At 40.3% G+C, this 25,101-nt stretch overlaps 1 protein-coding gene and 1 pseudogene across 1 annotated transcript; one reads left to right on the plus strand and one right to left on the minus strand.

Annotated features, from left to right (window-relative positions):
* Positions 1-3,837: 3,837 nt before the first annotated feature.
* Positions 3,838-25,101, plus strand: DHRS7 (dehydrogenase/reductase 7). Its single transcript, XM_032135116.2, has 7 exons — positions 3,838-4,154; positions 13,679-13,831; positions 15,767-15,873; positions 16,675-16,914; positions 19,667-19,789; positions 20,289-20,504; positions 24,868-25,101. The coding sequence occupies exons 1-7, from the start codon at positions 4,022-4,024 to the stop codon at positions 24,913-24,915; spliced, it is 1,020 nt and encodes a 339-aa protein (XP_031991007.1). The 5' UTR covers positions 3,838-4,021; the 3' UTR covers positions 24,916-25,101.
* On the minus strand, positions 10,370-13,429 carry LOC131381572 (short coiled-coil protein-like; annotated as a pseudogene).

Consider the following 25,101-nt stretch of genomic DNA (forward strand, 5'->3'; position numbering starts at 1 on the left):
AACCTCTGCCTTCCAGGCAGTCTCAAGCAATCCTCCCACTTCAGCCTCAGTGCAATGTATTTTAACATATCATCTGTCACATCTTCCAAAATTTGAGTCCCAGGTTCTCCAAAACTTCAATGGGTTAGTTAGACTAACCACTTTCAATGCCTAAGTGTTCTAATATGTCAAGTTCTCCTCTGACCTTATGCTTTGGTTTACGAAGAGTGAAATTATGAGGAGTGTCAGCATGTTTGCAAGCCGATGGGATGGAGTATGATTTAAGAAGCAAGAAAGAATCTTGTTTTTCTTAAATCTGAGACCATAAATTTCTGTTCACTCTGCTTATCTCCAAGGGTGGTCCTGGCTGGAGAGGGGAGAAGAAAGAGAAGGAAAGGAAAAAGCATTGATCAGTTTTAGAATTTTAAGAAAATATTTGCATATTTTGAGAGATTTAACTTAATTCTTTTTAACTTTTTACTTTAAAATGATTATAGATTCACAGGAAGTTGCAAAGATGGAACAGATGTGTACTCTGTACCCCGTTCTCCCCACTAGTAAATTTTACATAATTTTAGAACAATAACAGAACCAGGGAATTGGTATCGGCAAAATCCACAGACCTCGCTCAAATTTCACCAGCTTTGCATGTACTCATGTGTGCATGAGTGTTTGAAGTTCTAGATTTGAATAACAACCACCACTACTAAATCATGGACGAGATATATAAAGGGAAGTTTGAAACAGAGCATTTAAGGCAGAGAGAGTGAGAGCCATAAATTGCTTATGTTTAAGAGACCCAAGATACTGTGGAAATTGGCTAATCTAAACAAACAATCGCACTGATATGGGGAACTGCATGTGGTGAACAGTGGAGTTTGATATTCCTGTTGAGAGATCCCATGAGATTACTAAAGATAAGAAAATAACTTATATTTTCTTATAAATAAGACTCTAGGTAAGACCTTGTCTGCCTGAAGAATATCAGAATACTAGATGATGACCTGAACGCTTGTACCTGGGGTACAGCCAGGCAGGTGTAAGCCAGAACTTGTGGAGGGAGGCAGCTAATAGATTGCAGAGCTCCTCTCCACCGTGGCCAGGTTGCAGGATTTCTGAGTAAGGCTGCTATGAGCTTTTGGGGCAGGGCAATTCTTTGTTGGGTATGTCTTCACATAGTGCCCAGATCTTTAGCACTCTGATGGCACCCTGGCTAGCTGGCACTATGGCCATTGTGTATCCAACACATTTCCAAAAGCATCTAAGGGATGTGAAAACATCCTCAATCAAAAACCACCAACCGCCTCTTGTTCTTGAGGAAGAATATTCCCTCCCTAGATTCCTCAGTCCCTGTTTCCACTCACAGTTTCCACTCACTCTTTTTGCCCACCGCCCAGGAACTGCCGATCTTGGAGGATCTGGATTTTTAAAGTTATTTTTGTATAATGCTTTTGTTATGGAAGGTGGCAATTACTTACGCACAACTGCCTTCATCTTAGCTGACCTGAATGGGCCTTAGCTGCCATGAATGGGCCTTAGCTGCCATGAATGGGCCTGACCCCAGACCATCAAAAGTGACCATTACTAAAAGGAGGGAAGGGAGGGTATCATTCTATTACATCTGGAATTAAAAATGAAGGTTACCAGTTATAGAAAAGACTTTGGGACTTTATTCAAAGCATTTTAATGATACTTAGAGAAGACTGATTTATTAAATGCTAGCAACTCTCATTTTAACATTAACTTCCGGACTTCAAGGAGGTTTTAAAAAATTGAATTTTAATTTTTAATTTTTGTGGGTACACAGTAGGTGTATATATTTATGGAGTACATGAGATACTTTGATGCAGGCATGCAATGTGTAATAATCACATCATGGTAAATGGGGTATCCATCCCCTCAAGCATTTATCCTTAGTGTTACAAACAATCCAATTATACTCTTCTGGTTGTTTTAAAACATACAGCTAAATTATTATTGACTATAGGGACCCCATTGCGCTATCAAATACTAGGTCTTATTCATTCTTTCTATTTTTTGTACCCATTAACCATCTCCATGTCCCCCCAACCCTCCCACTACTCTTCTCAGCCTCTGGTAACTATCCTTCTACTCTCTATCAAGGAGGTTTAAATTTCAAGGAAAGGAAAATTCAATGTGGGCTTATTGTTTCTCATGTCAACACTAAGCTATGTATTGCAGACTCTTCAAAAGAAGCATCAGATTTGCTACTTTATTTCAAGGATTCTAAAGTTCCATTGGAACAATACTATATTAACCCTGAAAATAATTTAAAAACAATTTCAGATATAGTTCAGAAGTAATTTTTTTTTTTTTTTTGGAGATGGATTCTGGCTCTGTCGCCCAGGCTGGAGTGCAGTGGCTTGATGTCTGCTCACTGCAAGCTCCGCCTCCCAGGTTCACGCCATTCTCCTGCCTCAGCCTCCCGAATAGCTGGGACTACAGGCACCCGCCACCGCGCCCGGCTAATTTTTTTGTATTTTTAGTAGAGACAGGGTTTCACTGTGTTAGCCAGGATGGTCTCGATCTCCTGACCTCGTGATCCGCCCGCCTCGGCCTCCCAAAGTGCTGGGATTACAGGCGTGAGCCACCGCGCCCGGCCTCCGAAGTAATTGTGAAAAGAGGTGAGATTAAGGAAGAGATGACTGTGAGTCCAGATAACCCCAAAAAGCTTTTTAGAGAAGGATGAGGGTGGGGAGGCAGGTAGGGGGTTTATAATAGGATTAAAAAAAGAGAAGGAAGAGCTGTTTAAGGAAATTTGATTACTGCAAGTAACATTCTTCAAAACATTTGAAGAAAAACAAAAGTTTGGCAGGCAAGACTGGAAAAAGAAAACAACACTGGGGAGAGAAGTCACTGCTTCTTTTATTTCCATGACTGTTTTAAAGTCATATTTAGTTTCAGCCAAGGAACAGCCTTTGACATCAGAGCATACAAAGTATTCTAGGAAATGAAGAGGATGAAAGTTCTACTGCATCAACGCCCAGAACTTTCTCCATTTGGCCACAGGTCGTTCTCATACATGGCCTAGTTTCTATGCACTCTAACTGGGTCCCTCTGAGGCTTGTGAATGGAAAACCCTCTTGCTTTCAAATGCCTGAAAACAAGAAAGATACTACTGTTGATGCCTCAAACACATGTAGGTATTTAGCAGGAAGCAATTAAATGTTTTGAAGCTCATTTCAAACGGAAATTAATCAAAAACAGCATTTTACTCTTTTGTGTATTAGAGTAGGCAAGACCTTGGTGTTTTCATTACGTTCTCTGTTTTTATTTGCTGTTTACATTAGGATGTGAATCATGGCTTGGGTAAGGGGAGGATTTGGTACCAAGCTAGGCTTTGGTTGCCAAACAGACACCAGAGTCAGTTTGTGTGTGGTCAGAATCAGGTTGTAAGGTGCCAACACAGCACATGGCTTCAGTCTTTTTTTCTCTAATTGTAAAAGGACCTTGTCCCCATGGAGGGACCATTGCCTTGGCTTGTGGGGTCTTGAGTGATAGCCACACTCTTTCTTCAGCACTCTCTCGACCTCATGAAAAGATACGGAAACTTGAAAAGGGGATGTTCTTTCTGAATAGGAATGGAGAAGAGGGGCTAAGCAAGAATGATTCTGTCTCCTGGCCGTTGATAGTTTCCAAAGAGGAAATAACGTAGTATAATATGTAGCTTATGTTTGAATCAGCTTTTTAAAAAATACTGGAATTTTATTTATTTATTTTTGGTAGACACAAGGTTTCCCCATGTTGTCCAGGCTGGTCTCGGACACCTGAATCAAGCAATCTGCCCGCCCCGCCGGGTGTGGCGCATGAGGGCGCGGGCCGCCCAAGGACGGCGAGTGGGGCCGCGAGTGCTGAGCCCCGCGCGCCCGAGCGGCTCCTCCTCCCGGCCTGCTCCCTGGGCGGAGCCGGGGCAGTGCTGCTCTGGGCTGGCCAAAGGGGTGAGGCTGCGATCCCGCAGGGCAGCGACGCGACTCTGGTGCGGGCTGTCTTCTTCCCCCGGAGCTGGGCGTGCGCGGCCGCCATGAACTGGGAGCTGCTGCTCTGGCTGCTGGTGCTGTGCGCGCTGCTCCTGCTCGTGGTGCAGCTGCTGCGCTTCCTGAGGGCTGACGGCGACCTGACGCTACTATGGGCCGAGTGGCAGGGACGACGCCCAGGTGAGGACCGGCCAAAGCCTCTCCCGAGTGGGAGGCCCGGCTCGGAGCTGCCGAGGCGTGTCCGGGTCTCCGGGGGTTCCGCAGTGATCCCAGGTCCTTTGTGGGTTGCGTGGAGCTTCCCGAAGGCCTGGCCGCCCCTTACGCAGGGGCCGCGGGTTGGGGAGGAAGAGGCGAGGGCTAAAAAGCCCCTTTGTCTTCTGTCCTGCTCGGAAGATGGCATGGACTTGCCATTCAGGCTAGGAAACCTCTCCAGGGAGTGCCAAACTGTAACAGAGCACTGGAGTCGGCGGGGCTCCTGAGGACTCTGACATCTTACGCAGGACTCCAGGGATTCTGGTGTTGTCTCAGAGGACGATACTTTGAGAAACAGTGAGCGTCCCCTTGCGTTTGTAAGGGAACCTCCTTTGTAAGTACCGGAAGCCCGGTCGTTCTACTACCTGAAATTGTCTATCCTCCCCTTCTCACTCCTGCAGTTTCGAAATGAAATCTGAGATAATCCGAAGTCCTTCACCTACTTACTCATTCTAGTCAAACACTGGAAAGAACTGAAAATGGCAGTTTGCTGGAGCGAGATTATTGGCATACTGCCTATCTCACTTCATCTGTGTCTTGCTTAATATTTGACATCGTATATGTTTGCTATATGTTGGGTCAGCGCTTTACACACATAACCTTTCACTTTTACAACAACTCTTACAAGGTAGGCATTATTAATCTTATTTTCCAGATAGGGAAACTGATGTTCAGAGAAATTAAATGACCTACCGAAAGCTAGGCTTTGAATCCTTAAGGACTTGGGGAAATGGGATTTCCCTGGACCAAGTTTCTGGTATAAAAACACTCAAAGCATGTTACAAAGTTTGCTTGGAAGAGATAGTAGCTCGAAAGATAGACTATGTTGGGGGGGGCGTTATGAGTTGGTCGTTGAGGGGGGTGATATTGATCCCAAGGTGAGAATTGGTTCTTGTGGACCAAAAAAAGAAAAAATCTGGTAATACAGTGGTTTGTGCCCCTCCAAAGCTTAACCCTACCCGAGAAAATGTTATTCCTTAGTATTTCATTTTTCTGGTTGGGTTTTCTTGGGTATAGCATGTGCAGCACTGACATTGAGTTCATGAAAAATACACAACATAGACGCGACAGCAGTGCTACAAAACAGTGGCAAGTGATTGGGCTTTCTCCTTTTAAAGCAGGAATCCCAAATACTGCACAACTTCATTAACCAAGGGCTTTCTCTTGATCGATTGTTCCACCTCAGCGGGGGAATATGTGTGCCTATTGGCTGCCATTGGCTGCCTTGCAGACGTTGTTTGTGTTTGATCCTTAGTGCTTTTGTGTTCAATTGGACTTGGAGAATTAAACGAAAATAGATTATATTTTATTATTTAACCCTACAAAAAATATTCAACCCATCAAATTATGTCAAGTGCTAAAAAGGAAAATTATTGACAACATCTAAATGAGTATCTCTAAGCTACTAAGTTAAAAGTTATTTTCTCAGGCCGGGCGCCGTGGCTGACACCTGTAATCCTAGCACTTTGGGAGGCCGAGGCGGGCGGATCACGAGGTCAGGAGATCGAGACCATCCTGGCTAACACGGTGAAACCCCGTCTCTACTAAAAATACAAAAAATTAGCCGGGCGAGGTGGCGGGCGCCTGTAGTCCCAGCTACTCGGGAGGCTGAGGCAGGAGAATGGTGTGAACCCCGGGGGACGGAGCCTGCAGTGAGCCGAGATCTCGCCACTGCACTCCAGCCTGGGCAACAGCGAGACTGTCTCAAAAAAAAAAAAAAAAAAGTTATTTTCTCATATTAAGGAAAAGTTAAAAGTTAAGATCATTGAAAATTTTAAGAAATTCATTTAATATTTTCAGTTGTCTTTTGTCGGAAAAGAACAGTTTGAAGGATTTTAAATTTAATTACATTGTTACCATTATGTAGTTATATAATTTGCAAATTTGCACATGTAGTTTGATAAATTGCTATTTAAGTAAGTTACATAAAAGTTATTCAGCAAAAATCTGGCGTGGTGGCATGTACCTGCAATCCCAACTACTCTGGAGGCTAAGGTAGGAGGGTCATTTGAGCCCAGGGGTTCAAGACCAGCCTGGGCAGCATAGTGAGACACTGTCTCAAAAACCATAAAAATGTTTTTCAGCAAATACAGTTATAAAGTTAGAAGTTAATAACTTTTAAATTTTAATTTAACATTTAACTTAATTTTAAAATTTAGTCATATGCTTATTAACTAAGGAGTAAGCTTTCTTTCTTTCTTTCTTTTTTTTTTTTGAGACAGAGTCTCACTCTGTTGGCCAGGCTGGAGTGCAGTGGTGTGATCTTGGCTCACTGCAACCTCTGTCTCCTGGGTTCAAGTGATTCTCCTGCTTCAGCCTCCCTAGTAGCTGGATTACAGGTGCGCGCCACCACACACAGCTAAGTTTTGTATTTTTAGTAGAGCTGGGGTTTCACCATGTTGGCCAGGCTAGTCTCAAACCCCTGACCTCAGGTGATCCACCCCACTCCGCCTCCCAAAGTGTTGGGATTACAGGCATTAGCCACCGCGCCTGGCAGGAGTAAACTTTATAGAACTCCTTTTATGTATAAAGCACAGATATATGTACGGTACATAAATGATATACAGTATATCTGTGGAATTAACATTTCACAGGAGAGTTTTAGGGAAAAAAAAAAAGTCTAAAAAGACTCCTGGTGGAGGTAGGGAGTGAGAAAGAAGAAAAGATTAAAGGAAAATTGAAATAGACTCAGATTCCCAAAACAGATCAGACTGGAGAGATGGGCAGACTCTATCAAGATGAAAAAAGAAAAAAAAATCCTTCTTGACTTCTCTGTAGGTTTATTATTTTTTGTCACTTAAAAAAATAGCACACTCACATAATACAAAAGTAAAAATACAAAAAGATATATAGTAAAAAGTAAAGAGCTTTCTCTGACCCTTGTGCCCTAGCTACCTAGTATGCTTCTCTCGAGGCAGCCACCATTTCCTGCCTCCTCTGTATCCGTCTAGAGAAATTCTGTGCATTTCCAAGCATATATCTCACATGGTGATTTTTTTTTTTTTTAATAGAGAGACAAGGTCTTGCTTTGTCACCCAGCCTGGAGTGCAGTGGCATGATCATAGCTCACTGCAGCCTCGAACTCCTGGGCTCAGGCAATCCTCCCACCTCAGCCTCCCCAGTAGCTAGGACTACAGGTGCAAACCACCACACCTGGATATTTTTAAACTTTTTGTAGAAACAGGCTCTCACTATGTTCCAGGCTGGTCTTGAACTCCTGGCCTCAAGTGATTCTTCCGTCTTGGCCTCTCAAAGTGCTAGGATAACAGATGTGAACCACCAAGCCCAGCCACACATGGTGAAATTTAAGGGTGACTAATTTTAGACATTAAAATGGTCCAGAAAAACCCATGGCACAAGTCTAGAGGAGGAAAAATTTCAACAGCAGCGCATGTGAGCAAAACTCAGGTTTTTGTTAACAGTAACCTCAATAGGAGTCAACTGCGAAGTGGCTGCCAGAAAAGATTAGGCAACCTTGGGTTGCATTTGTAGACTTCAGTGTCTGAAGCAACTGCAAACAACAGATGTCTCCTGACTTAGCTGCTTGTATGTGCCGGCCTCTGTGCTGGGCACTGCGGACACTGCAGTGACTGAATCAGCCACAGTCCAGGCCCTCATAGACCCTACCTTCTGGGGGACAAGGGAAGTGATTTTTGTCATCTCATCCTGCTCTGCGCTGTCCAGACCCTACTGAATCCTGTGCCCTGCCCTAGCCAGCTCCCTTTAATAAACAGGAACATTAACCAACTAGAATTGGTGCAGGTGGGTGTGAGCAGAAGAGTGAGGAAACCTGATACCATGTCATGTGAGGGAAGGTGGCAGAAATTGGATAGGTTTATTTAGCCTTAGAGAAGGTAAGGGATGAAAGGACTTAGGGAAGACATAATGGCTGTCTTCCCTAACAGCTGTGAGGAATTGTCATTTGGAAGACAGGTTTGATTTCTTTTCTTCCTGAAACACCTTTTTGTAAAACAAGAAAGCAGAATTGCAACACAATTTAAGTGTCTGTCTAGGTCACAAAAGGGATGCAAAATGTTTGTAATATGATTAGTATGTATTCATATAGTGAGTCATTCTTACACCTATACATAAGATTATTCCATGATTAAAAGTAGCCCAGCTCTAATAACCATAAGCTATATTAGTGGATCCCTTTTCCTATTATAACATTTTAGTATTACTTCTGATATTGATTCCCTTAACAAATGGAGTCTACAAACTGAATTTATAAAAATTGTTAAAGGTGACTAAAACTCTGTAAATGGAGTAGTTGAGTTTACAGAAAATTCTGGGAGAACAAGGAGGATAAAACTGAGCAAGATTATCAATAAGCGTACATCTGAAACTCTCCCATTTTTCACAATTCTGATACTAATACATTCTTAAGGAATTTTGCAAAAGTTAATCTGCTGAGTAGAAATATACCTTGAGACCAAACTCTTTGTAACTGTTCTCTTCCAGATGTGGTACATAAGATTAGTCAAAGTTGGCCAGACGCGGTAGCTCACGCCTGTAATCCCAGCACTTTGGGAGGCTGAGGTGGGCAAATCGCTAGAGCTCACAAGTTCGAGACCAGCCTGGGCAACATGGCAAAACCTCGTATCTACAAAAAAATACACACACAAAAATTAGCCGGGCATGATGGTGCATGCCTGTAGTCCCAGCTACTTGGGAGGCTGAGGTGGGAGGTTGGCTTGAGCCTGAGCTGTGGAGGTTGCAGGGAGCCAAGATCGTGCCACTGCACTCCAGCTTGGGTGACAGAGCCAGGCCTTGTCCCCTCCCCCGTCTCCCCCCGCCAAAAAACAGGTTAGTCGAGCTTAATCTACTCTTATATATTTCCCAAAAGATCTACTCTGTCCCAGAGATAACACAAATCTGGAGTGAAAATATTTGGAGTTGGTTACTAGTATTTTACCAAGTACTTTCCCACCCTATTTTCCCTTAAGCTTTTCTATTTTAAACACACACGACCATAATTTATATCTTTTCAGATACCAAGTAGGTAATTTTGTAAAAAAAAAAAAAAAGTTGTTTTTTTTTTTTTCTTGTTTTTTTTTTTTTTTGAGACGAGGTCTCGCTCTGTCGCCCAGGCTGGAGTGCAGTGGTGCAATCTCGGCTCACTGCAAGCTCTGCCTCCCAGGTTCATGCCATTCTCCTGCCTCAGCCTCTCCGAGTAGCTGGGACTACAGGCGCCTGCCACCACGCCCGGCTAATTTTTTTGTATTTTTAGTAGAGACGGGGTTTCACCGTGGTCTCGATCTCCTGACCTCGTGATCCGCCCGCCTCGGTTTTTTTTTTGAGATAGAGTCTCACTTTGTTGCCCAGGCTGGAGTGCAGGCTCACTGCAAACCCCACGTCCTAGAGGTTCAAGCAATTCTCCCTGCCTCAGCCTCCCAAGTAGCTGGGATTACAGGCACCCACCACCACACCCAGCTAATTTTTGTATTTTTAGTAGAGACAGGGTTTCGCCATGTTGGCCAGGCTGGTCTTGAACTGCTGATCTCAGGTGATCCTCCTGCCTCAGCCTCCCAAAGTGCTGGGATTACAGGCGTGAGCCACTGCACCTGGCCAAAAGGAAGTTTTTGACAACAAAAAATTATCTTCCCAGATTGACAATTCAGTTTCAATGAAAAATCTTCATTTTTATAGCCTCTTTTTGTTTTCAATTGATTAAAGAGAAACCAGCAATTCTATCTTAGTATTAAATATCACAAATGAGAAGCCCTAGCTGAGAAAATGTCTTCATTTGGTTAAGTTTCAACAATTGAAGTTCAGGTTACTCTCAGAGATGATTAAGTATTAAAATTGCTTTTACAAATGTGAAACCAGTTTTTCCCTGGGGGAGGGGAGATAGGAAGGAAGAAGCCAGTGGAGAAGGGGCCCAAGAAGATGGATAGGGTACATGAAGCTGTGCAGTCAGTACCTGATTGGGGTCACTTTTTCACAGCATGATGGTTAGTTTCTTGTATATCTTACTAAGCCTATAATAAAAGACAGGGCTAAACCCACAAATCAGAGCAAATTTTCTAAAACATTCATCTTAAGTTTCATAAATATGTGCTATTCTAAATTAAGTTTCCAATACATTTGCACATTCTCATAGACTAACATAATACACAAACTTATGGAAGTCTCCTGTTATGCTATGAATTTTGCCTACATCTGACATTAGCTTCGTAAATATTTAATGAAACCACAAACAAAGGTACTATCACTTTTGAAATCTGTCCAGCATATAAAGAAAGGTCAGCAGCAATTCCATAAAACAGAAGGGCTTCAATTCTGTATTTTCTTTTGCTTTTTGTGTCAGTTGTTTGAAAAACACTAGAAGCTGACATGAAATTTTCTGTGTATTATCCAAGAACTTGGTTTTCTGATTTTAGCTTGAGATTTTCTTCTGTAACTGTATCTCCGACAGGGAGATCTTCAAGTATATGTTGGAGTTCCAACACTTGATTAATAAGCTGTGTGTTTCCCTCCAATTCCAAATGATTTTCAGCATCAACTGCATCCATGTGAATATTTGTCATCTTGGGTAACAAACTTTTGGGCCTTGGATACAAAAACCTTGATGAATGTTTGAGGTGCTGGGAGAGGAAGAGATGAGGAGGATGCCTCAGGCTGGACACTTGGACCCACTGACACCAGAAGTTTGACTTCTTCTTTGTCAAACCACAAGGCAGGGTTACTGCCCACTGCTACTGGTTGATAGCATTTAAAAGCTTATCACATCAGTATAAAAAAGATCCCTGGAATGATTAGACTTTCCCAAAAAAGGAGCTGAAGCTTCAGAGATAATTAGCTTCCTTATCCTGTAAGGGAATTAGAGATGGGTCAAGGGCTTGAGAAGAGAATTCTCAAACTGGAGTGGGGGTTGAACTATCACTTTCCTTTCAACTCTAAGAATCTACTTTCAGGGGCTCTTAAAGGGAAGCCATTATGTATACCAGATTCTGTGGAATCGGGAAACAAACGGCGCTAAATAAAAAAGTTTCTTCAGGGTGGGAGGAAGAGGCCAGAATTGTGATTGTATTAAAAGTTTACACCATCAGCTTTAAACATGTGCTTATTTGTGTAAATATCAAGAGGTCTTTGTTAGCTCAACGCTAGTTAGTAAATCCTGTGTTTCTAAAACAAATGATATTCACTCTGGAGTCTGATGATTGCAGAACTTGGGAACAACAAGTAGTCAACGAATGAATAAATGATTATCTGGATAGATGTTATGTTGTTCTTGATAAAGTCCTATAGGAAGGTGGCCCAATTGTGCCTTTTCACAAAAGTACATTATATGACAGGAAAGCATTGTAGCCCAGACATAGTATTTGGGATGTTTCCATCCTTAGTTGAGATTTTTTTTTTCTTTGCGACAGAGTCTCACTATGTCACCCATGCTGGAGTGCAGTGGAGCAATCTTGGCTCACTGCAACCTCTGCCTCCTAGGTTCAAGTGATTCTCGCACCTCAGCCTCCTGAGTAGTTGGGGTTGCAAGGATGCGCCACAACACCTGGCTAATTTTTGTATTTTTCGTAGAGAACAGGTTCCATCATGTTGGCCAGGCTGGTCTCGAACTCCTGGCCTCAAGTCATCTGCCCGCCTTAGCCTCCCAAAGTGCTGGGATTACAGATGTGAGCCACCGTACCTGGCTTTGGTTGAGATATTTACATGAAACCTTTTTCCTAAGGACAAGTGGTATTTTCTTGAATGTCTGAGAAACAGTTGGGTTTTAAAATATTGATCATATGTAAATGTGTATATCATGAAATAGTGGACAGTGTGGGCTTTGGAGCTAGATATACCTGGGCTTATATCCCAGCTCTGCCAGGGTTCTTGGGTGTTTGTTTATTCAGTAGTTATTTACGGGGCCTTTTCAATATTCCAGTCCTTGCTAAGCAGTGAGGCCACAGCAATGAACAAGGTAGACAGGGTCCTACCCTTAATGGAATCTATGGTCTAGTGAGACAAATTAATCTCTGTAAACCTCAGTTACCTTTTCTGTAAAACTGAGATCATAATACCTTTTCATACAGTTCTGGTGAGGCTTTTAGTAGACAATGTGTTAAGTACATAGGAAGTAATGTAAAAACGTTAAGCCATTAGAATTGGTAACTGTTTTCCTGGCTGGAGAAGTTAGGAGACATACGTTATTAAGTGACTGTTCTATGTTTTGCTGTAGTAAAGTCCATCTATTAAAAAACTTGAGCAATAATTATAATTGACCTTTATTAAACACTGAGTATGTACTAGATACTGCCCTGAGTGCTTTCCATGTTTTAACTCATTTCTCAACAATCCTGTGAAGGATGTGTTCTTATTCATCACATTTCCAGTTGTGGAAAATTAAGGCACCAAGTTCTCACCTGGGAGCATTTCAGTGCTGTGTGTGATGGAGCTGGCGTTTGAACCCTGGCAGTCTCCAGGGATGGTACTGTTAACAGCACAGTTAGGATTTAGAGCTGTTTAAAACAGTACAATCATTTCCTGATTTTAACTTTTCTGATCTAAAATCGGAAATGGGATGTTAAGTGATACCTTGTTTGATATTTTTGATAAATAACATATATTTTAGTAAATAAGGCACACAGGAACTTTGCATAACAGTGACTTTATGGGTTCAGAGAGACAGTGAATATCATCTCCTGCAGTGCTAATAAGTTTTTCATTGGAGAAAAGAATAAACCATTTGTCATTGCTTTAGTACTGTAACATTTTTAGTCTTTAAGAGGAGCATAATTGGAGAAGCAGAGCACAATATTTCATCTCTCTGTAATATGCATTTGTTCTTGGGTGAATTACTATATTCTCCTAAGATGAAAGCTCAGGCATCTGGGGAGCATTTTTACAAAATGACCTTGAGCTGATAGGCATCAGGCATGATTGGCAAATGGGGAAAATACTAGTTTAAAAATCTAGGATGTTTCCATCAACAGCACAGAACTTGGTATATTTAGATTCTTCATCAACCTCCATTGCAAAATATTAGAATAATAGAATTAAAAACTGGATGTGACCTTCAGCCATCATCTAATCTGAATGCCTCATTTAATGGCTAAGGAAAGTGAGTCTAGACAGTGATTTTTCTATTTACTTAGCCTGTTTATCTTATCTATTGTATTTATCTTATCTGTTTGTCATAAATAGAGCCTCAGAGTGAAACCATGAGGTTATAAGGCTTACCTTGAAGTAAAGTCTGGAAAAGTCATGAAGGTTCTGTAATATACAAATACTATGTTGATAACTGTTACTAGTATGATTTGTATTAGTGCTTTTTTTTTTTTTAGTTAAGAAGGAGATGCTTTCTTAGAATATTTCAAATTTTAAGCTGTATACATCATGCCTTCGTATTTAGTGGTATTGTTTAAGGCTTTCTTTTCTTTTTTTTTTTCTAATCTTGGATTTATGAGTGTAATTCATTGCTTATTTTCTTCCTTCCATTGCCATTCCTTCCATAGAATGGGAGCTGACTGATATGGTGGTGTGGGTGACTGGAGCCTCGAGTGGAATTGGTGAGGAGCTGGCTTACCAGTTGTCTAAACTAGGAGTTTCTCTTGTACTGTCAGCCAGAAGAGTGCATGAGCTGGAAAGGGTGAAAAGAAGATGCCTGGGTAAGCAGATCTGAAATAGCAGCAGTGCTTCCTAGAAATAAATCAATCCAAACTCAAATACAGTTTTGGGACTTTTAGAGAGGAATGAGATTTCCCCCCTGGCTCCAAATGCTCTACGTGCTTTGTCTCAGATCCTCTCCTTTTTGTCTTAATTGGCTGCCCTCGCCTTTTTCTTCTTTTCTGCCACCTTTCTATGCTTTTTTTGCACCGACTCTTGGCATTAGGGAGTGACCAACAACTATATAAAATGCCAGTGGATTTTTAGTGACCAACTGACTTAGATTTTTGTCTTAGAGAAAAAACAGTTGGGTTCTTATCCATGACATACATGTATCTGATCATAGAAATTAGGAAGAGTCCTTACTCACTTTATTAAAGTATCAGATATTAAAATCATATGGGATAAGACTTATTATATAGGATAAAAGAATAGGAATGGAATTAGGTTTAAAAAATACAACTTGAGGTAATACTTTCATATTCACATAAAGGGCAACAGTGTTAATATTTTTGTTTGAGTTTTGGTGTAGTTATGTTTACTTTTTTCTTTTTGAGATGGAGTCTCACTTTGTTGCCCAGGCTGGAGTACAATGGTGTGATCTTGGCTCATTGCAACTTCTGCCTCACAGGTTCAAGCGATTCTTGTACCTCAGCCTCCTGAGTAGCTGGGACCACAGATATGCACCACCACACCCAGCTAATTTTTGTATTTTTAATGGAGACGGGGTTTCACCATGTTGGCCATGCTGGTCTCGACCTCCTGACCTCAGGTGATCTGCCTGCCTCGGCTTCCCAAAATGCTGGGATTACAGGTGTGAGCCACCGCACCCAGCCATTATGTTCACATTGAAAGCAACCTCAAGTATAAAGTTACTATTTTTCATGAAACATTTATTAATAGTACCTAAACTGAGATAATTTTGAATTTTCCAACAGAGCATTTTTTGGGCCATCTCTCTACCTGTCATTCTTTTAAATCTTTAACTTTGCTGATTGAGCTAACCACCAAGAAATGAGAGTTACTTGCCACAGTAGTGCTCAGCAGGGCGACAGGCCTCTTTCATGATACTGCTTTCAAAGGCCTCTTGTGTTTTTGCACTGGGCCACTTCTTTTGATAGTTGTTCCTCTGCTGCTGTGACTTGCAAGTCCTGTACTGGTGGAGTAGATGAACCAGGTCAGCATTTCTTACCTGGCACAAGGCTGTTTCCTTTTATCTTGCAGATCTGTAGTGCTCACTTTTTCATTTGATACAGTTGATGTTTCACACTTAACTCTTTTGCCCATGAAGTCTTTTTACTTCTTCTATTTTCTATACTTGCTTGTTTTTCTTACTGATGTTACTTGTATTTCAAGGTTCGAGTCCAGGAAAATTAGTTTCAGTTGTTCTTTTGATGAACAGAAAGCCAATCACAAGGCAGCAGCATGTTTCTTGGTTGGGAATTTCAGGCATGTGTCCTTTTCCCTGTTTACCTCCAGGAATCCTTAGCCTCTGGAGAGAAGCTTCTATATGTCATTTGACTGTAGGACTCTGAGCTTCTTACTGATTTTAAGCCCAAGTAGCTGTTTTTTGTGTAGAAGAGCAACTCATCTTTGTGAGCCTATCACAAAACAAAGGTACCTCTGTACTTCTAAAGAAATTGCTCTAAAATATTTCCTCTTTTCTAGTTTATAGTATAATCTTGATTTCTACCAGAAATCAAGTTGTAAAGTTAGACTGCATATTCAAGTTGCCATTCGACTTCCTGTGAGGCCAGCCAGCTTTTTGTCTGATATAACCACTAGTCCTCTTCCTGACCACCGAGAGGAATTTTCACAGGGCCACCCAGAAATGAGTTTGTTGCCAACTCCTGTTGCAGGGTGGGCGTTAGTGGGAGTAGCAAGGAGCTTGACTGAACTAGGGCATGACTTCCACACAAATTTTTGTCTTTATTTAGAGAATGGCAATTTAAAAGAAAAAGATGTACTTGTTTTGCCCCTTGACCTGACCGACACTGGTTCCCATGAAGCGGCTACCAAAGCTGTTCTCCAGGAGTTTGGTAGAGTAAGTAGCATCTTATATTGATACAGTCTTGCTTTGAAGTAACTGCAGAAGAGATTCCCATCCGTGGTGCTGTCATACAAAGGGCTTTAGGCAAGTGGGGTCCATGCAGTGAGACTGGGCCCATGAGTTGGGCCCCTTAATCTCTGAGTCTTTGGCGTTATGGAATTAGTACTTTTCATGTCTTAACAAGTACGAATTCCTCCATGTAGAACAAAAGAAGCTAAAAATTCATTGCTTTTATTTATTTATTTATTTATTTATTTATTTATTTATTTATTTATTTATTTATTTTGAGACGAAGTCTTGCTCTGTCACCCAGGCTGGAGTGCAGTGGTGTGATATTGGCTCACTGCAATCTCCGCCTCCCAGATTTAAGCGATTCTCCTGCCTCAGCCTCCTGAGTAGCTGGGATTACAGGCATGCACCATCACTCCCAGCTAATTTTTGTATTAGTAGAGATGGGGTTTCACCATGTTGGTCAGGCTGGTCTTGAACTCCTGACCTCATGATCCACCCTCCTTGGCCTCCCAAAGTGCAGGGATTACAGGCTACTGTGCCTGGCTGGCTGCTTTTATTTATTTTAATGACAATTATTAACTTTCATAAAAAGTCACCAAAAACGGGAATTTAATTCCACAGGTAAATTCAGGGTTTTATTTTATCTTTTTAATTGCTGACTTCTGGAAATATACCATTGTTCCATTGATTCTTCAAGTTAACAATATAACCATCCATAGGAATTCCATCAATCTATCCAAAGGACATCCCGCAAACACCCCTTTTCTGATTTTATTTAACTAGATCGACATTCTGGTCAACAATGGTGGAATGTCCCAGCGTTCTTTGTGCATGGATACCAGCTTGGATGTCTACAGAAAGCTAATAGAGCTTAACTACTTAGGGACGGTGTCCTTGACAAAATGTGTTCTGCCTCACATGATGGAGAGGAAGCAAGGAAAGATTGTTACTGTGAATAGCATCCTGGGTATCGTATCTGTACCTCTTTCCATTGGATACTGTGCTAGCAAGCATGCTCTCCGGGTAAGGCTGCTTAAACTCAACTCTGATAGAACTGACTTAAATGTGTATATGGGGGATATGGCCATCACCATGTGAGGTCCTTGGAACTGGGAAGTGGTGTGGGGAGACAGAGAGACCCAAAGAGACTTTCGGTAGAGGACACCCCCAGTAGATGCTAAAAAAGACTTGATCCACACATGCCTCTAACTTGTTGAACAAATAAATATGTATCAAACACTGCATTGTGCCATGCACTACAACAGACCCTGGGGATATAAAAATAATAAGATGTGGTCTCTGCCCTCAAAAAGTGTATCATCTAGTTAACATGTTACTCTTCACCTTATCCTTATTCCTACCACATCTTCATGGAAAATTGGGGGTCCACTTCTCCTTTCTTCTACATACACTTCAGGATGTACTTTTTCCTCCCCATTTCTGTGACTTCTTTTCCTTGCCCCTTGTAGTTGGTGTTTATTTTGCCTGGTCTAATTATATACGCATGTCAGAAATAGGTACTTCCCACAGGATGATTAGTCCTGGTCTCATATCCTTACTGGGAAAAATCTTGACTGTATTCACTCTGGTTTCATTGGAAGAAGAAAATCTAGTCAAGGCAGAGGCAAGGAGAGAAGCTTGATTTGGATTGCATAACTTATGATGTATAAATATTAGAAATGGATGAATTTTTAATGGTGGATTAAGACTGGATATAAAGAAATCATAAGGCCAATAGGAAAAGAATGATTAAGGAAGACACAAAATTTATATTTAATGCTGTTGAAGTCAGTTTAAGTAGAATGTTTCACTGTTGGAATAATGAGATGCAATAGCTACATGGTCATCATGGTTTCATGAAAATTTGAAGCTTTGGTTCTTTAGGACATCTTTTTTCTGCTGCAAAGTGCAGACAATTGCAGACAGTGATGAAGCAGAATGCTATACTGATGATTTCCTCATATTTAGTAACAGGCATCAGTCACTTCCTGTGGAGCAGTTGGGCAAGCCTCAGGCAGGCAGATGAGGGAGGGCGGCCACCCATCTGTTTGGCACCATGTGTCTCATAAGATATGCTGGATGCTTTCAGTAAACACAGATGAGCTGTCTGGCCTGCCCTCCAAGACTCATTATTTTATTACTGGATTTGATCCTGTGATAAAATGTGGCAGGTTGAGACTGTAGTTACCAGGAAGCTCTTTTTGAAGAGCACATTTCCTTCTCAGATTCTCAGTAAGCTACACAATTAACTTGTTTATCATTGAAAAGTTTACACACAATACTGGATGTGATTTCAAACAAGGAGAGGTTTTAGTGTTTGATATATTGGCTTGCTTGGTGCCCTCTCTCCTCTTTTGCTACAGAGAGGCAGAAGGTTAAAGTTATGGGAGTTTTCCATTCAATTACCAAGCTTTTTTTTTTGGGGGGGGGGTTCATCTCTGAGTCTGGCACTGTTATTAGTCTCTGATCATAAACCCTCATAGCCCCTCTGTTTGTTGGGGTCAGAATTTCAGAGCTGATAACTGCTTAACATTTTTGGATCATATACAGATGTACTGTGGGTTAGCTGTTTAGGCTTTTCAATAGATGACCCAGCCTTATAACAAGGTAGTCTTGGAACATTTCCTAATTTAGGAAGAGATGAGAGGCAGTAGATTTCTGTTTACTCCCCATTGGTTTAGAAATGGTCAGTATCTTTAAGTCTAGAAGGTCTAGTCTGTTTTACACAAGTCATTCAGTAGGCAATCATATTACATTTTTAATTAGCCACGCACCTTCTTATTACCCAAAAAGATAAATGTTTGCTAAAATGAATTAATTCTGTTAAAATAGTAATATAAATGGAAAAAGTTGAATTCATTCTTTCTGATACTGTCTGTGAAGTACTAATCCCATCTTCCTCACCTTTGCCCCAAACATTTGCACTTTAGACTACTTTGGGGGAATAAATAGAAACCCGACCTCAGTGATTCTCAGTGGAGGACATACACCCCTTTTGGAGTGGGGAGAGGAGGACTGGTACGAAGAGGGTATATCAGAATCTTCAGGGATAGTTCTTTTTACCTATCCAGTCCATGCCTACCATAAAAATCATTGATGGGAAGACCCCTCACTATCAAAGGGGGTGAGCCATTTATACCTGGAGAGAGCTGAGAATGTCTGTTCTAGATTGCTTCCAGTCTATGGTTAAAAGTGCCTAATACACTATTCACAATAGCAAAGACTTGGAACCAACCCAAATGTCCATCAATGATAGACTGGATTAAGAAAACATGGCACATATACACCATGGGATACTATGCAGCCATAAAAAATGATGAGTTCATGTTCTTTGTACGGACATGGATGAAGCTGGAAACCATCATTCTAAGCAAACTATCCCAAGGACAAAAAACCAAACACCACATGTTCTGACTCATAGGTGGGAATTGAACCATGAGAACACTTGGACACAGGAAGGGGAACATCACACACTGGGGCCTGTCATGGGGTGGGGGGAGTGGGGACGGATAGCATTAAGAGATATACCTAATGTAAATGACGAGTTAATGGGTGCAGCACACCAATGTGGCACATGTATACATATGTAACAAACCTGCATGTTGTGCACATGTACCCTAGAACTTAAAATATAATAATAAAAAAAGTGCCTAATAAGCTTGCCTGATTACCCTACCTGTCCTTTACTCACACATTTTGGAACATATTTTGATAAATCGTGAGATATGTGTCTGTATTTATTTGCCTTCTTTCCTCCTTTTTTTTTGCCTGTTAGGGTTTTTTTAATGGCCTTCGAACAGAACTTGCCACATACCCAGGTATAATAGTTTCTAACATTTGCCCAGGACCTGTGCAATCAAATATTGTGGAGAATTCCCTAGCTGGAGAAGTCACAAAGGTAAAAATTTCTAGTTGGGAATAATTTGAATGTTTGCTAGTTATATATTGGCATTATATATTGGTGTTGTATCACTGTATATCAGAGTTTTTGTCTTAGAAGTGCTTTTATGTGAATTATTCACAAAACAACTCCTGCCATTATGAAAATTGTTTATGGAATTTCATTTGCTAAATGCATTGTCTTAATATTTTGATTTTTATTACAAAAGTGATAATTGTCATTAAGCACATTAGGGTGATGCAATTCTAATTAAAAGCAAAGAATCTTCATCTTTTAGTTAGCCTGCACTATATTATCTAGTAAGCATATGGTTTCTGTTAGGCTTTTTGAAATATTACAAATAGTTTATAAACTCCCATTAGTAGCTATGGAGACTACTAAGGGGCATGAAGCTCCACTAAAGGAACCACTCAACTAGACGGCATTTGAGTCCTTTCTAGCTTAAAGTTCTGTGAAGTCGCTTGGATAAATTCACTTAATTTTTAACTTTTCTTAGACCATAGGCAATAATGGAGACCAGTCCCACAAGATGACAACCAGTCGTTGTGTGCGGCTGATGTTAATCAGCATGGCCAATGATTTGAAAGAAGTTTGGATCTCAGAACAACCTTTCTTGTTAGTAACATATTTGTGGCAATACATGCCAACCTGGGCCTGGTGGATAACCAGCAAGATGGGGAAGAAAAGGATTGAGAACTTTAAGAGTGGTGTGGTAAGACCAATTTCTAAGTTTCTTAATAATATGTATCAATCTTGCAGGAAAGTACAGAATTTTCTAGTGTTTAAGAAACTTTCTGGCTGGGTGCAGTGGCTCATGTCTGTAATCCCAGCACTTTGGGAGGCCAAGGCAGATCACTTGAGGCCAGGAGTTCAAGAGCAACCTGGCCAACATAGTGAAACCCCGTCTCTACTAAAAATACAAAAAGTAGCCAGGCGTGGTGGTGCATGCCTGTAATCCCAGCTATTTGGGAGGCTGAGGCATGAGAATTGCTTGAACCCAGGAGGTGGAGGTTGCAGTGAGCCAGGATGGTGCCACTGCACTCCAGCCCAGGTGATAGAGCGAGACTCTATTTCAAAAACAAAAATCCTTTCTAACCCTCCACCAATCTCATGATATAAAGAAAAATAAATGAAAAATATTTTATCCCCATGCATATCTTTTGGTTTACTATAAATTATTACAGTCTTGGAGAAAGAAGTTTTTTACAAGGTAAAATGAAATCAAAGATTGCCATTTTTTTCTTCTATACATATTGTTTGACCAGTGTGTGTGTGTCAAAATGCTCTTTCCCTACTATGTTTCCCCACCAACTCCTACCCATCCTACCAGTCTCAACTCCCATGTCACCTCCTTGGAATGGTACCTGGCCTTCCCTCCCACTTCTCCCCAGGACCAAGTGCACCTCAGCCCCTATGCTTTCTTGTCAAAGCACTTACTGTGTTGTTAAAACAGATACATGCACTTTTACCTCATTCCTGAAGTACTCAGCACATCTAAGATGTGCCTATTCCCCTGTCTAAGGAAATATGCTGATTATCATTCTTTCAGCACTCATTCTTTATAGCAATTAGTCAGGGAATACTATTAACCATTTCTGAGAAATTGTGACCCTCAAAAGAATTTAATTTATAGACAGTATAGGAAATGTAATGAAGTAAACCAAAAATTATAGATGATTATGCAGCAAAAGATTATTGCTGAGGATGGTTTTTATTGTTAGCCTTTGATATACTTTGTTACCACCTTCTTTTAGAAATTAATCAATAGGGATTGATAGATAAAAAAAGAATTATAAAACAAGATCATACTATACATACCTGCAAATATTTAAGCAATCCACTAATTGTTAGACATTTAATTTATTCCAACTCTTTGCAGAACAGTGAAAATGAATTAGGGGGTAAAAAGTTACAAACACAACAAAATGCTTAAGAGACATAAAAGATTATCAGACTGGGTCATGACACACTAAAATGTCCAGAGTGTGAAAAATCACAAAGGAGCTTTTCGTTTTCTACCAAGTAGTAATGTGGAACAGTTTGCTTTGGGTCAGATCCCTTATGAGTGTTTTGGTATTGTTGGGACTTGGTAGTGTGGGTAGAAGCTCTAAAGGTAGAGCTTCATCAAAGATTATACCTGAGTTTTAAATATGGAGGACAGCTGATGCAGTAGCTTTGTGCCCAGTGATGGAAAGAGTTGAAAGGGACAGGCCACCTTACTACAGAGGAAGCACAGCCTCCTGGCAAAGAGCATGCAGCCTGGTGCTAGGCTACCTGGGTTCAAATTCCAGCTCTGCCCCATGCCCTTAAAGCAAGTTACTTCTCTATCACTCAGTCTCCCCATCTATTAATATAAGATGGAGATTAATGATGATAATAGTGTCCAGTCACAGGATTGTTATGGGAATTACATGAATTTAATATATGAAAAGGACTTAAAACACAACTTGGAGTGTTCTAAGTGTTAGCTATTGTGCTTTTTTCCCCCTTCTCAGCTTGAGTTAGATATAGCAGGATATTCAGCTTCCTTAATGATCAGAGATTTTCTTTATAATTGACACATAAAAATTATATATATTTAAGGTATACATTGTGATGATCTAATATACACTGTAAAATGATTACCACAATCAAGCTAATTAACACACCTATCACCCAGTTACCTTTTTTTGTGTGTGGTGAGAACACTAAAAATCTACTTTCTTAGCAAATTTCAAATATGCTATACAATATTATTAACTATAGTCACCATGCTGTATATTAGATCCTTAGAATTTGTAAGTTATAATAACATAAGTTATTTATCTTATAACTGAAAATAGCTACCATTTTTTTTTCTTTGAGACAGGGTCTCGCCCTGTCACCCAGGCTGGAGTCTGCAGTGGCGTGATCATGGCTCACTGCAATCTCCACCTCCCAGGCTCAAGCAATCCTCCCACCCCAGCCTCCTGAGTAGCTGAGACTATAGGCGCACACCACCATGCCTGGCTAGGTTTTGTAGTTTTTGTAGAGACGGGTTTTTGCCACATTGCCCAGGCTAGTCTCAAACTCCTGGGCTCAGGCGATCCACCTGCCTTGGCCTCCCAAAGTGTTGGGATCATAGGTGTGAGCCACTGTGCCTGGCCAAAATGTGTACCTTTTGACCAAGATCTCCCCATTTCCTCCATCTTCTGGCTCTGGCAACCATCATTCTACTCTGCTTTTGAGTATGACTTTTTAGATTCCACATAAGTGAAATCACATAGTACTTGTTTTTCTGTATCTTGCTTATATCACTTAGCATTAATGTCCATTAATTATCCATGTTTTTACAAATGCCAGGAGTTCCATCATTTTATGGCTGAAAAATATTCCATTGTGGAATAATATTCCATATATATATATACACACACCACATTTTCTTTATCCATTCATTCACTAATGGACACTTAAGTTGTTTCCATATCTTGGCTATTATGAGTAGTGCTAAAATGAACATGGGAGTGTAGATATTACTTCAAAGTACTGATTTCACTTCCTTTAGATTTATACCCATAAGTGAAATTGCTGAATCAAATGGTAATTCTATTTTCAATTTTTTGAGGAATTTCCATATTTTCCATAATGTCTGTACTGGTTCACATTCTCAATTTAAATAATAGGGCAGAGAAAGAATATATTACAGAAGTGATTTTTTTCAGAGGGGAAAGAGGGACAAGGGACTAGAGAATTTCAGTCCCACTGTAGTAGTACTTCCAGAAATGTCCATACGAAGGGTATTTTGTTTTGTTTAGAGAATATCTAACTGTAAAATATAAACATCATTTAGCAAATCTCGCATTTTTTTTACACCTAGGTTTTTCTAAAAAAATGACAGCCTTTTTCTTCCTATCACCATCTTCGAAATATTGCTTATTATATAGTCTTACTACTTTGTTGCTCTTTATTATGATAAGCTGGGCATTCTGTCATTTCTCAAAGCAATTTTTAGGATATAATACCTCATTCTTTATAGTCTGTACTCTTCCTCTCTCCTATTATTTTATATTATATATATATGTATATAAATTTTCTTATTGATAAGCATCTAAGTTAAGAAAATGCTAGCATAGCTTATTTCAAGCTAATAGTACTTGTTAACAAGTTAACTAGTTAACTTGTTAACTAATTTGCTTCTTTAGTCTATATGTCTGGAACTTTGTTTTTATGAATTTTTATTATTTTTAGGGATCAAGAACAGTGGCTACACTGAATTTTGTATTATCATTATTATTATTTTGTCTTTCTTAGTGCAAAGTTTTGAAAGTGGTAAATGCATATCTTCCCAAAAGAAACATCACATCTTGGGGATTATCAGGTTGCCTTGTTTTATTCCTTAAGCAATATACAAAAAGTTCACAAATAATTTTTTTTCTTTTTCTTTTTTTTTTTTTTTGAGACAGAGTTTCCCTCTTGTTGGCCAGGCTGGAGTGCAATGGCTCAGTCTCAGCTCACTGCAACCTCCGCCTCCCGGGTTCAAGCAATTCTCCTGCCTCAGCCTTCCGAGTAGCTGGAATTACAGGTGCACACCACCATGCCCAGCTAATTTTTGTATTTTTAGTAGAGATGGGGTTTCGCCAGCCTGGTCTCTAACTCCTGACCTCAGGTGATCTGCCCACCTCAGCCTCCCAAAGTGCTGGGATTACAGGCATGAGCCACAGTGCCTGCCCAGCCACAAATAATTTTAAAGAGTTATCTCCCATATATCTCACTTCTACATAATCTGACTTATTGTTTTTATTTATTAGGGCAAGTCAGTGTAGGTATGATATGCTGATCCAGAAAAGTCATTATAGAGAATTTAGCATTGTGGTCCAATGCTATTTATACCTCCTCTAAACCAAAGATGATGCTAAACTCATTAGAAGTATTTTTGTATGCATCTAGAATTTTGGCTATGATTTTTAAATTCTAATTTAAGCAGTTTCTGAAGTTTGGTAAAGATTCTTAATAGTGAACCATAATGATACAGCTCCTCAAAACAGAAGGACTTAAATGTTAAAAACTGGGGTAAATAGGAGTAGGTACTGATTCATGTTTCTGTCCCTCTTTTACAGGATGCAGACTCTTCTTATTTTAAAATCTTTAAGACAAAACATGACTGAAAAGAGCACCTGTACTTTTCAAGCCACTAGAGGGAGAAATGGAAAACATGAAAACAGCAATCTTTTTATGCTTCTGAATAATCAGACTAATTTGTGATTTTACTTTTTCATAGATATGACTTTGCTTCCAACATGGAATGAAATAAAAAATAAATAATAAAAGATTGCCGTGAATCTTGCAAAAAA

This window comes from Hylobates moloch, unplaced genomic scaffold (genome assembly GCF_009828535.3).
Source record: "Hylobates moloch isolate HMO894 unplaced genomic scaffold, HMol_V3 SCAFFOLD_16, whole genome shotgun sequence".
In the NCBI taxonomy this organism is placed as follows: domain Eukaryota; kingdom Metazoa; phylum Chordata; class Mammalia; order Primates; family Hylobatidae; genus Hylobates; species Hylobates moloch.